We start from the raw sequence: 15,775 nt of genomic DNA, 5'->3' as shown, positions 1-15,775 counted from the left end.
GTACCCTGACAAGTAAACTCCATTTTGCCCAAAGCTGTGAGCCACAGTTGTATGACAAAGGAGTGCAACACTGGAGCATTCATTTACAGGATGTATTTATTACACTGTAAAAAGTCCATTGGATTTGTAGCCATTTACTCTGTATGTACACGGTCATATTCCCCCCCCAACCGCAGGTTCCTCTCCATACAGGATACACTGGGTTGGAGTCCCACCCATGCCCCTCCCAGTCACCAGGGGGATTTCCAAGATTGAAATTATTGAGAATTTAGCCAGCTAGTCGAGGGAGGAGGAGGGGGAATGGTGATGCAGCATTTGCCAGGCAGCCAGCTCTGCTCTGGCCACGAAGTGGGGGAAGAGCGGGATGTCCTTGCTGCAAGGCGGAAGCACAAGAATGACTACCAGGGCCTCGGCTGCAGGGGTGTCCTGGGGGGAGAAAGATGTGCGATCCCAACAACTAGAAGATGCACAAGGGTGAAATCTGTGCAGAGCTTCCAAGAGAAACCACTGCAGACTTGCTGGGCATCTGTCAGCAGGTGCCACAGATCCCCAGTCTTCTCTAGCTGAAGAGGATGTTCTCCTAAGGAAGGAGGCTGGTCACCAAGAGGACAGTGTAGCAAGTGGCGAACAACACATCGCTGCTGTGTTGGAGTGGCCCCCAAGTGCTGTGTGAGAGATGGCCATGGTGCTCTGCTCTCAGCATTTCCTTCTCATTTACTCAACTACGCAGAGCATTCTGGATTTGCTCTCTCCAACCAGAAAGCCTGATTATACCACAGGAGGAGGGAGGAAAGCCATGCTGCCCCTATCAGACTCCCCTGCTGCCTATTCCATATCTGTCATGGGGATTGCTGTCATCTGTGGTGTTGCAGAAGGAAAGCATGTGCCTACAGCAGGTAAGAAGCCCTATGTAGCAAACTGGGAGCTGCACTGTAAGCAATCCACATTTCTAACAAAATTCTTTACCTGCTGAACTCAGGCATGCCCAAAGCCCAGACAAAGCAGTGCAATCAGAGGAGTGAGCAGTAAAGCTAGGGAATGGCTGGGGAATTGCCCAGGGACTGGACTGAATAATCTTGGGAGGCAGCCCTGTACTGCAGCCCCTCTCTGGCATGACATCAATAACTTTCCCCTCTTTACCAGATGAACTGGTGGCAGCTTGGTCCCAGGCTGCTGGGTGTGAGTGTTGCCTGGCCCCTGAGATTGCAAAGGCAGGAAGGTCAGTGGAACTGGGCACCCCTTCAAGAAGACAGGAATTTGTAGGCAGATTTCTAGGTGATGCCACAAGAAGGGAGCAGGATGGAATGTGCTCCAGAGGATTGTGGCAGCAGCCCTTCTGCTCAGGTTAGCATCATCTTCTAAAACAAACATGCCCACTACCAGAGAAATTGGCCAGCATCCTCCACCCACAGAGCCTCCTCAGCAGACAGTTCTCAGACACCCTCAAACTAATTGACTTCAGAGGTTGTCATGGGGTCAGTGGGCCGTGGAGTAGCTAAGAGGGGAACAGGAGAGGTGGCTTCAATTAGGGCTGGGTTGAGAATGATTGGAAGAGTCATAGGTGGCACTCCAACCTGCAGGGGAGATGCAAGAGGCTGCAGGATGAGTGGTGGCTGTGCTGTCGTAGGAGGTATGTCCGTAACGGGGCTTGTCTTTGTTGAAGCTGATGTTGGGAAAGAAGGAGAGGCAGAGGTGCTGATGGTGGGTGAGGCAGGTGCAGTGGGTCTCTCGGACTCTAGAAAAAGGAAGAGACAAAATACGTCGTTACACAGGACCTGACAAAGTCACCTGTTAGTTGAAAACTAAGCAGGGCTCAAGATCAACTCAGGGGCCTTTTGAGACTTGCCCCTTCATATGAGGCCGTGAGGAGCAGGGGCCAATCACAGGCATTCTGCCCACCCCAGCAACCTCAGCAAGAAGGCCAAAAGCTATCCATCTGAAGCACAACAGTTCAAAACACTAGAGGCCTGGTCACCCTAGATCATGCTAAAGCAAGGAAAAGCAGATCCATGCCACCATGCTGGGAACATGATTCCAGAAAAAAGAAAACAGGACTTACCACTGGCACCCGGTTCACAAGGCTTCTCCAAAGGAGCCAGGTGGGTGGTTGATCTCACATCCCCCACAGGAGAAGGGGGCAGGGCAGACACTATTGATTTCTGATGCTGCTGCTCCACTGGTACGTTCAGGACAGGATCTGGGAAGACGAAACATGCAGTGAGACCACACACCAGTTTGCTCACTCCTGCTACCCTCAATTTGCCCTTCTTGTGCCAAGCTCCCACAGCCTCCTGCAACTATCATTTCATCAGCTTCCAGGCACTATGGCAGCTGTGTGCTGGACAAGGTGCAAGCACTGGTCCAAACCTGTTTTTCTTAAGGTTTCCCAGTCCCTTGTACCTTGGATGACTGTCTGTTTGAAGAGCTCATCCCGCAGCCGAGGTAAGAAACAGTCAATGCGCTCCCAAGTGATCTCCCAGAGATCTGAGTATCCTGTCCGTGAATCAGCACTGTGGAATATCCCAGCTGTATCCATTACGAGCAGCATATTCTTCAGAGACTCTGGAATGGCCTCCAGCTATAATCAGAGACACTCCTCAGGACACAAAGAATGGACATACAGCAATGAACAAAAGCTCAAAACAGCTGATGGGCTGCCTTGGAAACAGAGGCCAAGGTGAGAAATCATGGAACAAAATGGTTTGGAAAGGATTAAAAGGTTAAAAAAAAACCAAAAAATGCATCAAACCAAAACACCTTTCAAATTCAGAAGGTTAAAAGTGGTGAATGGTTGTCCAAAGCACTGCAGCACCACATTCAGCACCTTACCAGTAAGTCACTAGAGCCAGCATGCATGTACTTGTCCATAAAGTCTAGGATTGTGAGCCACAGGGCAGCAAAGGTGGTCAGTGAGAGCAGTGGGGAGAGATGCTGTAGGAACACCTAGGAAAAAACACAACTCCTGTCAACAAGTAATATGAGGGATGCTGCTCACACCTTGACAAGCCAGTCTTGCAAATCCAGATTCCCTGTCCTTGTGGCAGGCTGGGAGCATGCACAGGCCTAGCCTGAGGGTGCCACAGGCCTCCACTCTTCTGAGCTGCACATGTGGAGGACTGGATCTTGTCTCCTTTGTGAGAGGCCCCTGCAGTCTGCATCACCATGTCTTCCAGCCTGTCCAGACTCTGCCTCAGGTCAGAACTATCAGCTTGTGACATGCATCATTTCACCATGAGAACACACTGTCTTCAACTAATGTTGGGTGAAATACTTCTCTCTCTCTCTCCATTATAAAGTCATAAACTCTTTCCTGACAACTTTTCCAAGCCTAGGATCATGGATACAGTTCTGGAAAGAAGGCAGTTCCAGTAACAGAAGCTCATGGAGAAGCCCAGCACTAAAGACAGTCAAACTATCACCCTGAACCTATCCAGATCAGAGATGCTGAGAAGCAAACACAGCAAGGGTTTTCTTGAGCTTTCAGGCAGCAGAAGTGTGCTTACCTTGGACAGTAGTGTTGAGGCTCTCATCCTAGTTTCTTCCATTCCACCAACATCAGCTGGGCTGATGTTCTCAAGTAGCTTGGTTAGCAGTGGGAACAGCACCTGTTGGATCAGACACATGGATGTTTTAGAGCTGAAAAATGACTGATGAGATTTGCCCAGACAACCTTACAGAAAGGAGCTGAATTTGGGGACTGATGGTTTCCAGACAGAGACCATGAGAGAAGCAATGGGAAGTGGACATGAGTGGATCCACTTCAGTACTCCAAAAGGCTCTGTCAGAAACCTAAGCAGAAAGGAACTTTTCACAAGACCACAGTGAGGATCGTCTTGCTGCTGTGGTGAACCAGCTGCTGAAGAAGACAGCGCTGAAGAAGAATACCATTCTTCCACTCCTGCACACAGGTTTGCTCTTCATAACAATACTTTCCTGCCTACATGCCCAGCCCAGCCAGGAGGTTACCTTGTTGAAGCACGACTCCCATTCCAGGGCATCCAGGGCCTGCAGGTCATGTACCAGGAGGGCCCGCTGCAAGTAAGTCAGTGCTTGCATCCGTATCTGGCGTCGGGCATCACAGCACAGCCAGGCAATACCTGCAAGAGAGAGATTCAGGGCAAAGCCCACAGTGAAAGTGTCACATCCCTACTTTCCCAGTCTAATGAAGATCTGGGGGGAAAAAAAGTAAACTTGTTCCAGGCCACAGACTGGAAATCTACTGTCAGATCCAGAAACATGCTGGCAGCTAACTCATGCTAAAGATATCATTCAAAATCTGATCCAAATACTTTTTCCATTACAAGAGACCCTAAAAACAACCTCTGCCTGCCTTCTGCAGTTAGTTCTTGGCTCATCAGCTTTCCTGCCATTATTTTGGAAGTGTCTCTGCTTGCTCTCATCACCAGCTTTACCCTGTAGCAAAGGACACCAGCAGTTGGACCACAGTGTTCGGGAATCCGCTGTGATTTTCCTGGCCGCCGTCTCCAGGTGTCGCTGCTCCTCCGCCCAGGAGCTGTAAATGCCGGCTGCTCGCGTGTGCAAGGTGTGCATGAGGTCCAGGAGCTGCAAGTACACAGCACGGTAAGAAACACACAGGACTTAAAAATCTGAAGCAACTCTGATCTCTGCTCTTCTCCAAACCAATGCTAAAAGGCTCACAGCTACTCAACCCTGCTTTCTGTATGTACCTACTCATGCACAGCTACAGAGATGGTGGCAGGCCCTGCTGTCTGTGCCCTCCTGAAGTGGTCAAGTGCCAGGCATTCAACAAGATTTGTTTCAGTTCAGTAGGCATGTCAATCCCATCTTTGAGAACCACCGCTCCAGTCATGCCAAAAGGAAGAAGGGACTCTTTCCTGGCACAGAGCATTGACTCTCCCAGGCAGAGGGATAAACCCAGCGATTCAGCTATGCTGTCCAGAAACAACTCTCTGCAACTTTTTTTTTTAACAAAAAAGGCATGAAGCATATGCAAAGTTCTCTCAGAACAGCTCCGTATGGGCACATGACAGCACTCTGTTTATTAATAAACTGAGGCCCAACAGCCTGACAGTCAGCAGGCCCGTGCCTTCACACCTTTCAAGTACCAGCCAGAGAGAAATTACTCCCTTAGCCCAGTCCTCTCTACTTGAAATCCCAGTGCCTCATCCCACAGGGCTTTCCCCTTTCCACAAGCTCTGATACCCTGCCAGACTCCCGGCTCATCCTACATGAACCTCATGCCTCCAAATGCCCTTGGATCCACATCCATCTTACCTACTACAGTGATTCACAGCTTCAGACCTCCTCCTTGCTTTCCAGAGGACCTCTCCCTCCATTGCTATTCTGCTTTTGCCAGTACAAATTGCAGTCTTCCTCTTTCACTGCAGAACCACACATTGCCACCAGAGCCACCCTCTAATCCATTGTCATCCAGTGCCCACTAACCCAGCATGCAGCCCTCCCTTGCCCCATAAAGAATCCCAGTGATTACCTAGCAAAGCCCTAAGTATGGGAAAGGAGAGGAGGAAATCCTTGCTATACTTACGTCCTGACTAACCTGTAAAGACACAGTGTGGTAGCTGGCAGGGATGCTCTCATCCTCATCCTCATCACTGTGTGTGTGTGCCTGGTGCTGGCTCAAGACCCGGGATCGCCGTGTGGAGCTCTCCTTTGGCTTTTTTTTTAACCGACTGGATTTACTGTCATACCTGTGGCTCTTCCCTCTCTTTTCCTGGGACTTGTAGCCTAGAAAGTAAAAAGCAGCAACATATCGTATACACAGTCCACCACAAAATTTTCTGCCTTTCAACACATAGAGCAGCCACCTTTTGATATCCCCAGCAGAGGGCCCTGTCCTGTGAAATGACCACTACCTGCTTGTAGAGAGGACCCAGCACCCCTCAGGGACAACCTTCAAACAAGAGCTGATACTGCTACCTCCATATCAACTCCAGACCTCCCCTCCATCCCAGGGAAGAGGATAAAAATAAGGTCCCTGCTGTTAGCAGGAGCCAGGACACTCTTCTCATAGTAACCATTTTCTGGGGGTTGGGGACTCATTCCCTGACAATATACTTCACACTTCTTCCTGACTGGCCACCCTAAGCCCAGTCCTGACTGTCAAGTGAAGGGCCATCTCACCCCCATTCAAGCTCGCCTCCACGAAGATCCGTATCGTTTTGACGCACAGCTCGAAGTTCTCAGGTGTGACATGGGCAGCATCTCGCACGATGAAGGACAGGGACTCCACACATTTCATGAGAGACTTCGTGTCATGTGGGCCCAAATCCAGCCCCACAGTCAGGCTGTACTGGTTGACGAGAGGAGATGGACCCAGCCTGCTGAGCCCAGCAGTGGATCTGGAGGTGTCAATGTCATCTTTCCCCACCTGCAGGGCACAGCAAGAGGGTAGCAGGAGAGGGTAGCACAGCAAGTAGCACCTCATGCACCTACTGAAAGGGCTTTTCCTCTGAAGTCAACAGATAATGGTTCTGTAGGGTCCATTTCCCTTTCTTCCTCATTTGCCTCCAACCTTTCTCCTCTCCATCTGTATTTCTCCCCATCCTCCCTTTATATTATCAGCTCACCTTAGCACTCTTTTCTACTGTCTTATTCTTTCTCCCCCTATCACAACCTCTGTTCACAGCCATGCTAGGAGTAGTCTTCTTTGGGCACCAGAAGCCCACTTGCTACTCACCACCAGCCAGCCGCTGTTCATGACATCCACATCTGTCACCGAGCGATGCATCTTGCCAGGCTTCCCGTGGTCTGTGTACACCTCTGAATCAGAGGTGTAGCCACGGTCCAGGCTCATGTCACTGGGATGATAGGAGGAGGAGACCTCGCTGTCTGACTGAGCACCTGCAAAACAAAAGGCATGGGATTTAGATCACAGCCAAATCAAGAGCTTGCAAGAGTAGCTGTGGATAAGGCAGAAGCAATCCAGATTAGTCAGATCAGCATCAGCCAGGAACGACTAATGGGCCCTGGAAGAAACCAGCCCAGGCTTCTCTTCCTGTGAGACCTGTTTCTCCCCTGTAGGCATGTTTTGCTTTCTCCTCCAGAGGGAAGGAGCTTTCCATCCTCTCCTGTGTCATTTGTCAGCCCGACCGTGGATTTAAAAAGGGCAGAAGTCCAATACTTCAACCCTGAGGGAAGAATCAGATGTACCATGAACTTTATCAACTACTAGAGGTGCTAAGTTCAGCCAAGACAAGTCCAAAAACACAGCACGGGATTACATGACTCACGTAGGAATACATGACCCCTCTGGGGACACTCAGCTCCACACTAATAGTGGTCAGATTTTTCTCATGAACAGCAATCTACATTAGCATGTTCCACATCTGTCAGATATACCTTCCCTGACATTTAAATTTCACATGCCCCAACACAGAAGTCTTTGCAATGGACAAATTTAAGTTACTGATATAATGTTATTTAGAAGGAAAAACTCATTCTCTCCATCATTCCACACTATCTAGAAACTCACCAACAGACAGACAGACTTGCTGTGAACACAGTGCACCAAACATTTTCAGGAGGTAAAGAGAACTAACGTTCTGATGTGCAAGGTGCCAAGTCAAGCAGTTTGCTCTATCAGCAAGGAGAGAAGCAGTAAAAACAAACAAGAGAGAGATGGGAGAAGACAGCCCAACATTAACCCAGAAGGCAAATGCCATAAGTGTTTTATAAAATTGTGTTTCTCCCATCTGTCTAGCATAAAGCATAAGGACCTAGCAAGAAGTTCTAGGAAGAAAACAAAGCCTTCTGGAAAAATCTTTTCTTGCTCTTTGCTTTAGAAGTCTGAAGATATCAGTCTCAAATACATTGCCAGCTGGCTAAAGCAAAGCAGAACAATTTGCGGAAAAGACCATCTTTTTAACACAGTCAAGAGAAGTGGGAAACAGTGGGTTGGTCTTGTGGGAATGGTTCAGGCACTGTTAATACAAACGCATTTGGAAATATAATTTTAAATAACAACTCCCTTTATGAGATCCTTAAAATGGGGACAGAAAGGAGTCAGTCCCACAAAAGAAGCAAGTATGACAGGAGCAGCAGCTGGGTTTACATTACATGCCCAGATGAGAGATTATAGTACCCAAGGCACCAGAACACAACCAGCAGAAAATGCTCCTTGGGTAGATCAAAGACCTTCTACAGCTGCTACAACTGATATCAGTTTTCCTCCCACTGCTCCCCCAGGGACTAGCACCTGGATTGCTGCTCACTGAGTAGGAAGAGACAGCAGAGTAGAGACAGGGACAGACCATGAGGTAGGAGTGAACAGCAGGTGCTGGTCTTTAATCTTGCTAATGTAGTTTAATATCAGCTTTGTTTTCTTGCAGTCCCCTTTGCTAATTGAAAAGCTTGAGGAAGCAGCTGCTTATCTGGCAGGCAGGCATCAGATTTCCTAGCAAAAGCTGGCCTGTCTTACCTGTGTCGTTATCTGCCCTTGCTGTAACCTGCAGGGCTGCAGGCGGCTTCACCCCAGACCCGATACACTCCAGGAGGGTGAAGAGTGTGTACCAGTCATCCCCAGAGTGAATGTTGGCAGCATTGGTCTTCAAGAGTTCATGGAGGCCATAGGCAACCTCATGGCTAACTCTGGACAGCACATTCGGCTTCATCATAAGTAGGATACGTAACGAGAGCAGAACCTGGCCAGAGGAGGAGATGAGAATAACAGACCCTATTACTTACACTCCATTCTCCAACAAGGTACCCCTTCATTTATTTAGAGCTACTTACAACTGCTTTTTGTTGTCATCTGCAGCACAGAAAGTTAAATATGGGTCCACCTAATAGCAGCTGGTTTCCTGTGTTGCCAGGTGTGGCCACAAAACGCCCCCAGTAAGTGCATTTCAAAAATCTCTTACCTGTGCACTGATTTCTTCTCGACGGAGGAGTCGAATGGCCAGTCTCAGCAGCCCCACCACTGCCCTCTCCACCAAGAAGCAGAACTCCATCGCATGGACACAGAGATGATACAGGTGGTCTCGGACAGTCTGCCAGACACAGGTCACACGGTCCCTAGCAACAACAAGGAGGAGGGAAAGGGTAGGATGAAAGAAAGTGAGACAAGCAGGATCCAGCTACCTCTCCCAGAACTCTAGTCAACCCAGTATTTAATATAAATGAAAAACTCCAGGTAGGAGATATAATAGACACAACAAAGCAGTCAAATTTCTTACTCATTACTTGCAAAGCAATCAGGTGGGAGAATTCTCCCTCTGGAATTTAGTTTATATTCTTCAGATTTCAGAATATCAAGCAATAATTCATGAGCTAACAGCCATTCTGTTTGCACATGCTAGAGTAGAATTGTTAAGCCCTGAAATTACAGCCACATGCTGCTTCAGCTGGCAAACCAAATACATAAGGAACTCATTCCCTGGACCCAGGCAGCAGCTGCAGTAAAGCAGGGATGCTACAGTGAATGTGCATGTATTTCAAGGTCATACCTATTCTCTAGAACAATCCGCAGAAGCATCTCCAAGCAGAAGGCTGCATCCTCTTCATCATATGTCTCCTCATCAGGAGTCACAGAGATTAGAGCCTGGAAGAGCCAGGAAATTTTTGTGAATCACAAGCTCCCAGAAATGGGGGACCAACAGGTGAGGACCAACAGAATGTGTTGAGTCTGGGCAAAACTGCACTCCACTGTCTGGTGAGGTCATGCATAGTCTATCAAAAATGCACTGGATAGAGGTCAAGCTAAATATATTGAAAAAATATATCTTTTTCATTATGCAAGATGCAGTATCCAGCAGCTTCTTCCTAATAACATGTGAAGCACAGAAAAAAGAGACATACGTAGGAATGACTACAAATACTGGAGCAATTCCTCTCAAGCTTGCATATGAAGGAAGAATTCCTGACATAATGGGAGTAGGAGCAAAATATTCCTCCAGAACAGAGATTACACTCTCCCAAGGAGATGAGCTACTCTAGCCCAAAGGCTAATGAGTCCAGTCTTATTACATTTCCCACAGCAGCCAGGTACCACACTATCTAGGGTCACATGGTCAAATATTTCTGTACAGCTCTGGCCACTAGAGTGGCATTTTAGAATGCTCTCATTAGGTACACAGCAGACCAGAAACTATGAAAAACTTTAAGCTCCTACACAGAGTTACACATACTTTCAAACACTTGCCAAGAGTCCTCAAGGCTTTTAGAATGCATTCCACAATTTAATGTTTTCTTCTACTACCAACTTGTGTCTGCCAGCACAGAAGTTACTTTTAACAGCTGAACTAATGATTCGTTTCATATCCCAAATAGTTTCAAGACCTCCTCTGGGGACAGAGGAGCTAGGTGAGTACACGGCACATATCCACGATCATGCATCCCTGCCCAGTATCTCTCTCACCTTCATGAGCTCCTGGAGGGATTCCAGTTGGAGAAATTTGCTTTCTGTGATCAACTTCTCAGGATCACATTGCTGCAAAAGACAGAAAAGAGGACTGTGCATCTGGGGAGTGTGGATGGCATACAAACAGATCCTCCAGAAACACATCATGTTCACAGAAAAGATACAGATAGTGGCTTTAACACAGTTAACTGGACAAAAACTCCTGCCAACTAGTTCACTGTTTAACATCAATTACTTTTAGCAGACCTGATCTGTGCTACACAGATTTTGATAGATAACTCCTCTAAGTCCACACGCTGGTCAACCGCCAGGTTCAGATTTTGTTGGCACCATATGCTTTAACACTGTCTTGGAAAAGATTAGTTGTTTGAGAAGTCATTAATTTGTCTTCAAATATAGGACTATGATGCCAAGGGCAGATCCCAGCCTCTTGTGGGGAATCATTCCTGTTTTCATGTGTACACAGCAGCACATAAGACCATTTAGCTGACAATCCAGATATGCTTATCCATAGTTTCTTACAGTTCCCAAGTTACCTGTTACCTGCAATACTGTCTAGCAGCATGTATATTTATGCTTCTGTGGCCTGTTACCCACATAGTACTGTCACCAAGAAAAAAAGCAGGTTGTTCTGCAGCCTGTATGTTACCTTTATGCATTCCAAAGCCGCTCGCTTTGCCTCCTGTGTTTCCGTAGATGGCCCTCTCATACCAGATTGCTCTGTCCCACTGAGGGTGAGCCAGCTAACAAAACTCAGTACTGTTGATTCACCACTGCAAATCAGAGGAGACCACCATCAGCAAGAAAACAAGAGACCATGTTATTTTCCACCTTTGGTACCAAAAAGACTGCCTGGGACATCTACACCACTCACCGGTTAGATGGTGTCTCCTCACGCTGCAGATAGATTTTGCCATTAGGATCCACAAAGTCTTCAACCTGAAATACAGACCATGACGTGCATATGACCAATTATTCACCTCTTTGTAGCCTTCCCCCCCAGCCCTGTGATGTTTCTCTTAGTGATGAAACACTACACCGAACCGCAGTATATGCAGTCAAACCAGCTCTTCGCTTCCCTAGCCCGTCAGTAAAGTGTCACTCTCATCTGGCAACACAAATCCTGTGCTTTAATACTTCATACCTATAAGCATGTCCCCCTTCACACAATACTCAAAATGTGTTCAAGTAAAATAAATGTTGGAATTTCTCAAATCCAATGTTTTTGTAAAATGAGAAAAAATGAAACCCTATGAAAGAAGCTTCACGTAACTTGAGCACTACACCCTTCACAGGCTTCCAAGCTCTGCACACACTTTACCAAAGCCAGGCCTTCACAAGAGAGCTCTCCTCCTCTTGGAACTGGCTCTATGAAAAGCCAGCTTCCCACTCCTCTAACTCTTCAATTATTACCTCCACCATGGCCTTGGGCAGCAGCTCTGCTCGGAAAAGCTGTAGCATGGCCTCCATGATGTTTTTCCAGCCCTCTCGCAGAATGTCACCATGGCGATGGGCCAAGTGAAACACAGTCTTTGCTGCAATATGGGCCTTGGGATTACTTCCAAAAACAGTGGGCAGGTTCTCAATAGACTGCAGGAAAGAAGAGGCGGTGGCAATCAGTCAAAAAGAGATGCTTTCTTTTCAACAAAAATTAGGGCATATGCTTCAGAATTGGTTATGGGAAAGACAACAATTCTCTGTATGATGCTTGGATAACTCCTCAGCTCATATTCACTTTGCACAAAAACAAGGACAAGATGGCTTACCTGATACAAGCTGAATCACTGAACCACCTAGACATACGCTCCCCAAGAATGACAACACAACAGAACATTTTGAAAGTACTTGCTGAAAATTCACTAATTATCCTGCTACAGGAACTCATTTCAGGATCAATGCCTTCTACAAAAAGTACATTTCCTCTGGAAGCAGCAACTACACTGCCCTGCTGTTAGAGAAGGAAACCAGGGCCAAAAGCGTTTCTGACTTGCAAAGTTAATCCTATCACTACTTAACAACAAGATACAAGTAAGAGTGATGGATCCTGACATACAGTCTCTGCTAATAATTGCTGGATCACAAATCCTCACAATCCATTCAACGCACTCACAGCTTTTCAAAATATAAGAAGTGTGCTAAGTCATTGCAACCAAGCAAGCATATGCTGCCAAAACAAGAAAAAACCTAGCAATCATGAGCTATTATCAGACACTAACATGCTCCATGTTTCTGCAGTTACTTAAGGTCATTGCATTATTCCTTTTGACAAGAGATGGGCTTTGCTGTTCTCTTGCTTATGTGGACAAAATCCATACTTACTCCCCCATCAAGAATGGAAGTGAAGATATGAGATAGGATGGATTGACTCTCTCAATCTCGGATCTGAAGTTCAGAAAAACTAGCTCTTGCTTCAGCCAAACTGCTGGCCAAACTGTTATCAAAATGGGTCTTTGATCTAGAGGCAAACTCCATTAGAAGTCCAATCTGAAAATCTGGCAGAAATGTGACAACCAACTTGGTTGTCTGTTGGTATGGGGAAACCATATGAACACATACATTGCTGGAGTCTCAGAGTGCAAACAGCAATATGCCTGATTTTGCACTGTGCTAACAAGCCACAACCACTGAATTAAAATACACACATGTTTTGCTACTACTTATTCACTGAGTCAGTATGAATCTTAACTGTGGAGCATGAAGAGGGGCACTTGTTCTCCTTCAATCACTTAATCCCCCTCCATGTTCCTTTCCATTCCTCTTCTTTCAAACCAAAGTGGCCATGCATAGCAAATGCATTGCGTGGAGAAGATGCTCATCAGGATGATCTGACCTGGGAAGTCCTGAGCAGCTAAGTGACACTTTGATGTTCTCCTTTATTTCCTAACAGCCGCTCTTTGCTTTGTCTACTCAGTCCTCTGAAGAAGGCCCCTCCTTCTCCTTTTCCATCAGACTGTCTTTAAAGTATTTCTTCAGTTGTCCTATTCCACTACTGTCTCCAATCCTTATAGGAATTTAGGACAGCAGAAAGTAATTGGTGTACTTGGAATCTGGCCAAAGATAAGAACTCAGCCTTCTGCAAGTCCAGAAGTCCTTTATTCTATGTCATCACCAAAAGACATTCTTGCTTAATTTACACAGACCTCAAACTGCTCCAGATTCCAGTCTCACAACTAGATCGGATGCAGCTGGCAATAGTTGGTGCATCTGAGGGCTTAGTCTAGTTGCTTCTACTGTGTAAATCTGTGTCAAACTGTTGTTTCCTGGCAGACATTCCTCTGCTTGTGTTATCTATTGGTAGTCTCGAGGTCTGGTATGCCTGGAGAGGATCAAGTATTGCATCTTTACTGTTGTGAGCTGTGGAGGAAGAGAGAATCTAAAACAACCCCGCTGCTTAGGATTTGTCTTTTAATAGTCAAACCAGTACTTTTTCACTGTTACAAATGCCAGAATGCAAGTGATACAAAACACTTGGCCCAAACCATTCCATTTCCCTGCAACCTAATTCCATCAACTGCATGAATTTGCAGGACTGTTCCCTTTCTCCTATCCCTTTAAGGGAGTTAAAAAAATTCACCTGTCTTGGCCTTTTTACTCCCATGCTTTCAGTCTTGAATCATCTTGCTTCCCTTAATGTGTGGCAGTTCTGTTCTGTTCACTGTGGGTCTTGTGCTGGTTCTGAGAGCAATGCTGTGAGATTCTTTGGGAGTTTTGACCCTTTACAGGAGTTGCTGTCAACTTCCTAGTAAAAAACATGGTCTGCCATACACTGTCTATCAAACACCTTGGGGAAAAACAGGCTGCTGCTGTAACACACAAACAGATTCGGGCAACAAAAGCTTACACCAGCCACTGCATCTCAAATTTATTCTCACAGTATAACCCAGGGAAATGGTCTTTAGGGCTTGCCAAAAGTGGGGCAGGCAGCCGATTTTATTACCAGACTCCACACACTAACTGACAATTCAAAGCATTTGTTTTTCTAATCTCTTTGTGCTTATGCTGTGAATCCACATACAGCCCCTACACTTTGGAAGTACAGCTCACAAAACAGTCCCTCTTGGCACTGCATAAGCTCTTTAACTAAATAGTCAGTATCTGAAATGTATAAACTTCCTTGGGATCACAGGGAGATTTGTCTCCTCACATCAAGCAGGTGCAATAAACACTTGTACATCAAAGCATTCTGTTTCTGCATAAACTGCCACTTGTGAGTGAGTAGAAGGAAATTTGCATATTTGAACCTGTCCTATGGCAGTCTCACTTCACTACACACTTTCCATTGCTTCCTCCAGAAACTCTAGGCAGGGGCTGATACCTACAGATACCGTGATAACTAAAATAAGCAACTATTACTGGCTTAACACAGGAAGAGAGCTCTGATATACTGGAAGTCACGCTTCTTTCCCCTCCTTGAAAACTTACCTCACTGCTGAGGGCTGTAAACTTGCAGAGAGAAATTATGAGATTGTCAAACACATCACTAAGGCCATAGTGGGCAGAAATCATTGCACATTTCCTGGAGAAAGAAGAAAACAGAAAATAATGTACTAAGCACAGAGGAGTCTGTCTGCAGGACAGCTAATCAGAGACCCTCATTCTTGACATTTTAGACCTTCCTCTCCACCTACCTACTCATAATGAATGCTGATGTATAGAAGTCTACTATTATCCTTTTAAATAATCTCAATGCTTACCCATAGATCCTCATATTTGCCTGTGCTGATGCACGGATCACTTTAAAAAAGTGAGTCTAAACAGACAGACCACTTCCACCTGAGCATTATACCCAATCTCCTGTCCTGACCTAAGAGAGAGTTGCTGGGATTGGTAGTAGTGTTCAAGGTCCAGTTCCATGAGATCATGGCTACAGTAGTGCATTAACAGTACTTAAGGCATTATTTGGTCTGGATCTAAGCATGACCAAAGATTGTTCCAATAGAGTTACTCATAGATGGCAAGTTTTTTGAATACTGGTCAGCTGGGAAAGAAAAAAATCCCCCATATCATTCAACCACAGCCATGACCTCATATACATGAAAGGTTCTGTTCATATACAGAGGTTTTGCCAACATCACTGTGCAAGTTAAGAGTGACTTCCCCCCTCCCCCAATTCTGAACAGCTCAACAATGTCAGTAGGTCTTTTAAATGCAACCACGTTGCAGTTTAAAAATATGTATCCCAGGCACTTTGATTTATTACAACACCACAGTCAAGCCAAACAGTGAGTGGCAACCAAGAGAGGGATGAATCCATACAAATGACAGAACAAAACTAAAGGACAGTAGGTCACAATAAAATGCTTTTCAATTGCTTGGAAACAGCTGACAGTTGACATTCACTGTGATGGCTCCAGCACATAAACAGGAGACAATGGCCACACTTGTACTCTTCTGGGTCTTCATGAATGCAAGAGT

General features: G+C 46.1%; 1 protein-coding gene across 11 annotated transcripts in view; it reads right to left on the bottom strand.

Annotated features, from left to right (window-relative positions):
- Window positions 1-78: 78 nt before the first annotated feature.
- Window positions 79-15,775, bottom strand: part of GBF1 (golgi brefeldin A resistant guanine nucleotide exchange factor 1) — a 106,257-nt gene continuing 90,560 nt past the window's right edge. For 8 of the 11 annotated variants that reach the window (XM_064662686.1, XM_064662684.1, XM_064662691.1 and 5 more), the window contains 18 exons: window positions 14,783-14,876; window positions 11,774-11,950; window positions 11,235-11,299; window positions 11,010-11,133; window positions 10,358-10,429; window positions 9,447-9,541; window positions 8,862-9,015; window positions 8,420-8,642; window positions 6,680-6,843; window positions 6,124-6,370; window positions 5,528-5,727; window positions 4,413-4,563; window positions 3,967-4,097; window positions 3,504-3,605; window positions 2,830-2,943; window positions 2,401-2,578; window positions 2,060-2,197; window positions 79-1,735 (listed from right to left, as the gene is read on the bottom strand). In XM_064662686.1, the coding sequence (XP_064518756.1) occupies window positions 1,449-1,735; window positions 2,060-2,197; window positions 2,401-2,578; window positions 2,830-2,943; window positions 3,504-3,605; window positions 3,967-4,097; window positions 4,413-4,563; window positions 5,528-5,727; window positions 6,124-6,370; window positions 6,680-6,843; window positions 8,420-8,642; window positions 8,862-9,015; window positions 9,447-9,541; window positions 10,358-10,429; window positions 11,010-11,133; window positions 11,235-11,299; window positions 11,774-11,950; window positions 14,783-14,876 (2,716 nt within the window). In that variant the 3' untranslated portion in view covers window positions 79-1,448. The remainder of the gene's footprint in view (window positions 1,736-2,059; window positions 2,198-2,400; window positions 2,579-2,829; window positions 2,944-3,503; window positions 3,606-3,966; window positions 4,098-4,412; window positions 4,564-5,527; window positions 5,728-6,123; window positions 6,371-6,679; window positions 6,844-8,419; window positions 8,643-8,861; window positions 9,016-9,446; window positions 9,542-10,357; window positions 10,430-11,009; window positions 11,134-11,234; window positions 11,300-11,773; window positions 11,951-14,782; window positions 14,877-15,775) is intronic. The other 3 variants (XM_064662685.1, XM_064662694.1, XM_064662695.1) reach the window with 1 other exon arrangement.

This window comes from Pseudopipra pipra, chromosome 8 (assembly GCF_036250125.1).
Source record: "Pseudopipra pipra isolate bDixPip1 chromosome 8, bDixPip1.hap1, whole genome shotgun sequence".
In the NCBI taxonomy this organism is placed as follows: Eukaryota; Metazoa; Chordata; class Aves; order Passeriformes; family Pipridae; genus Pseudopipra; species Pseudopipra pipra.
The sequence above is the reverse complement of the archived record's forward strand: the minus strand, read 5'-3'. Positions and strand labels throughout refer to the sequence as shown.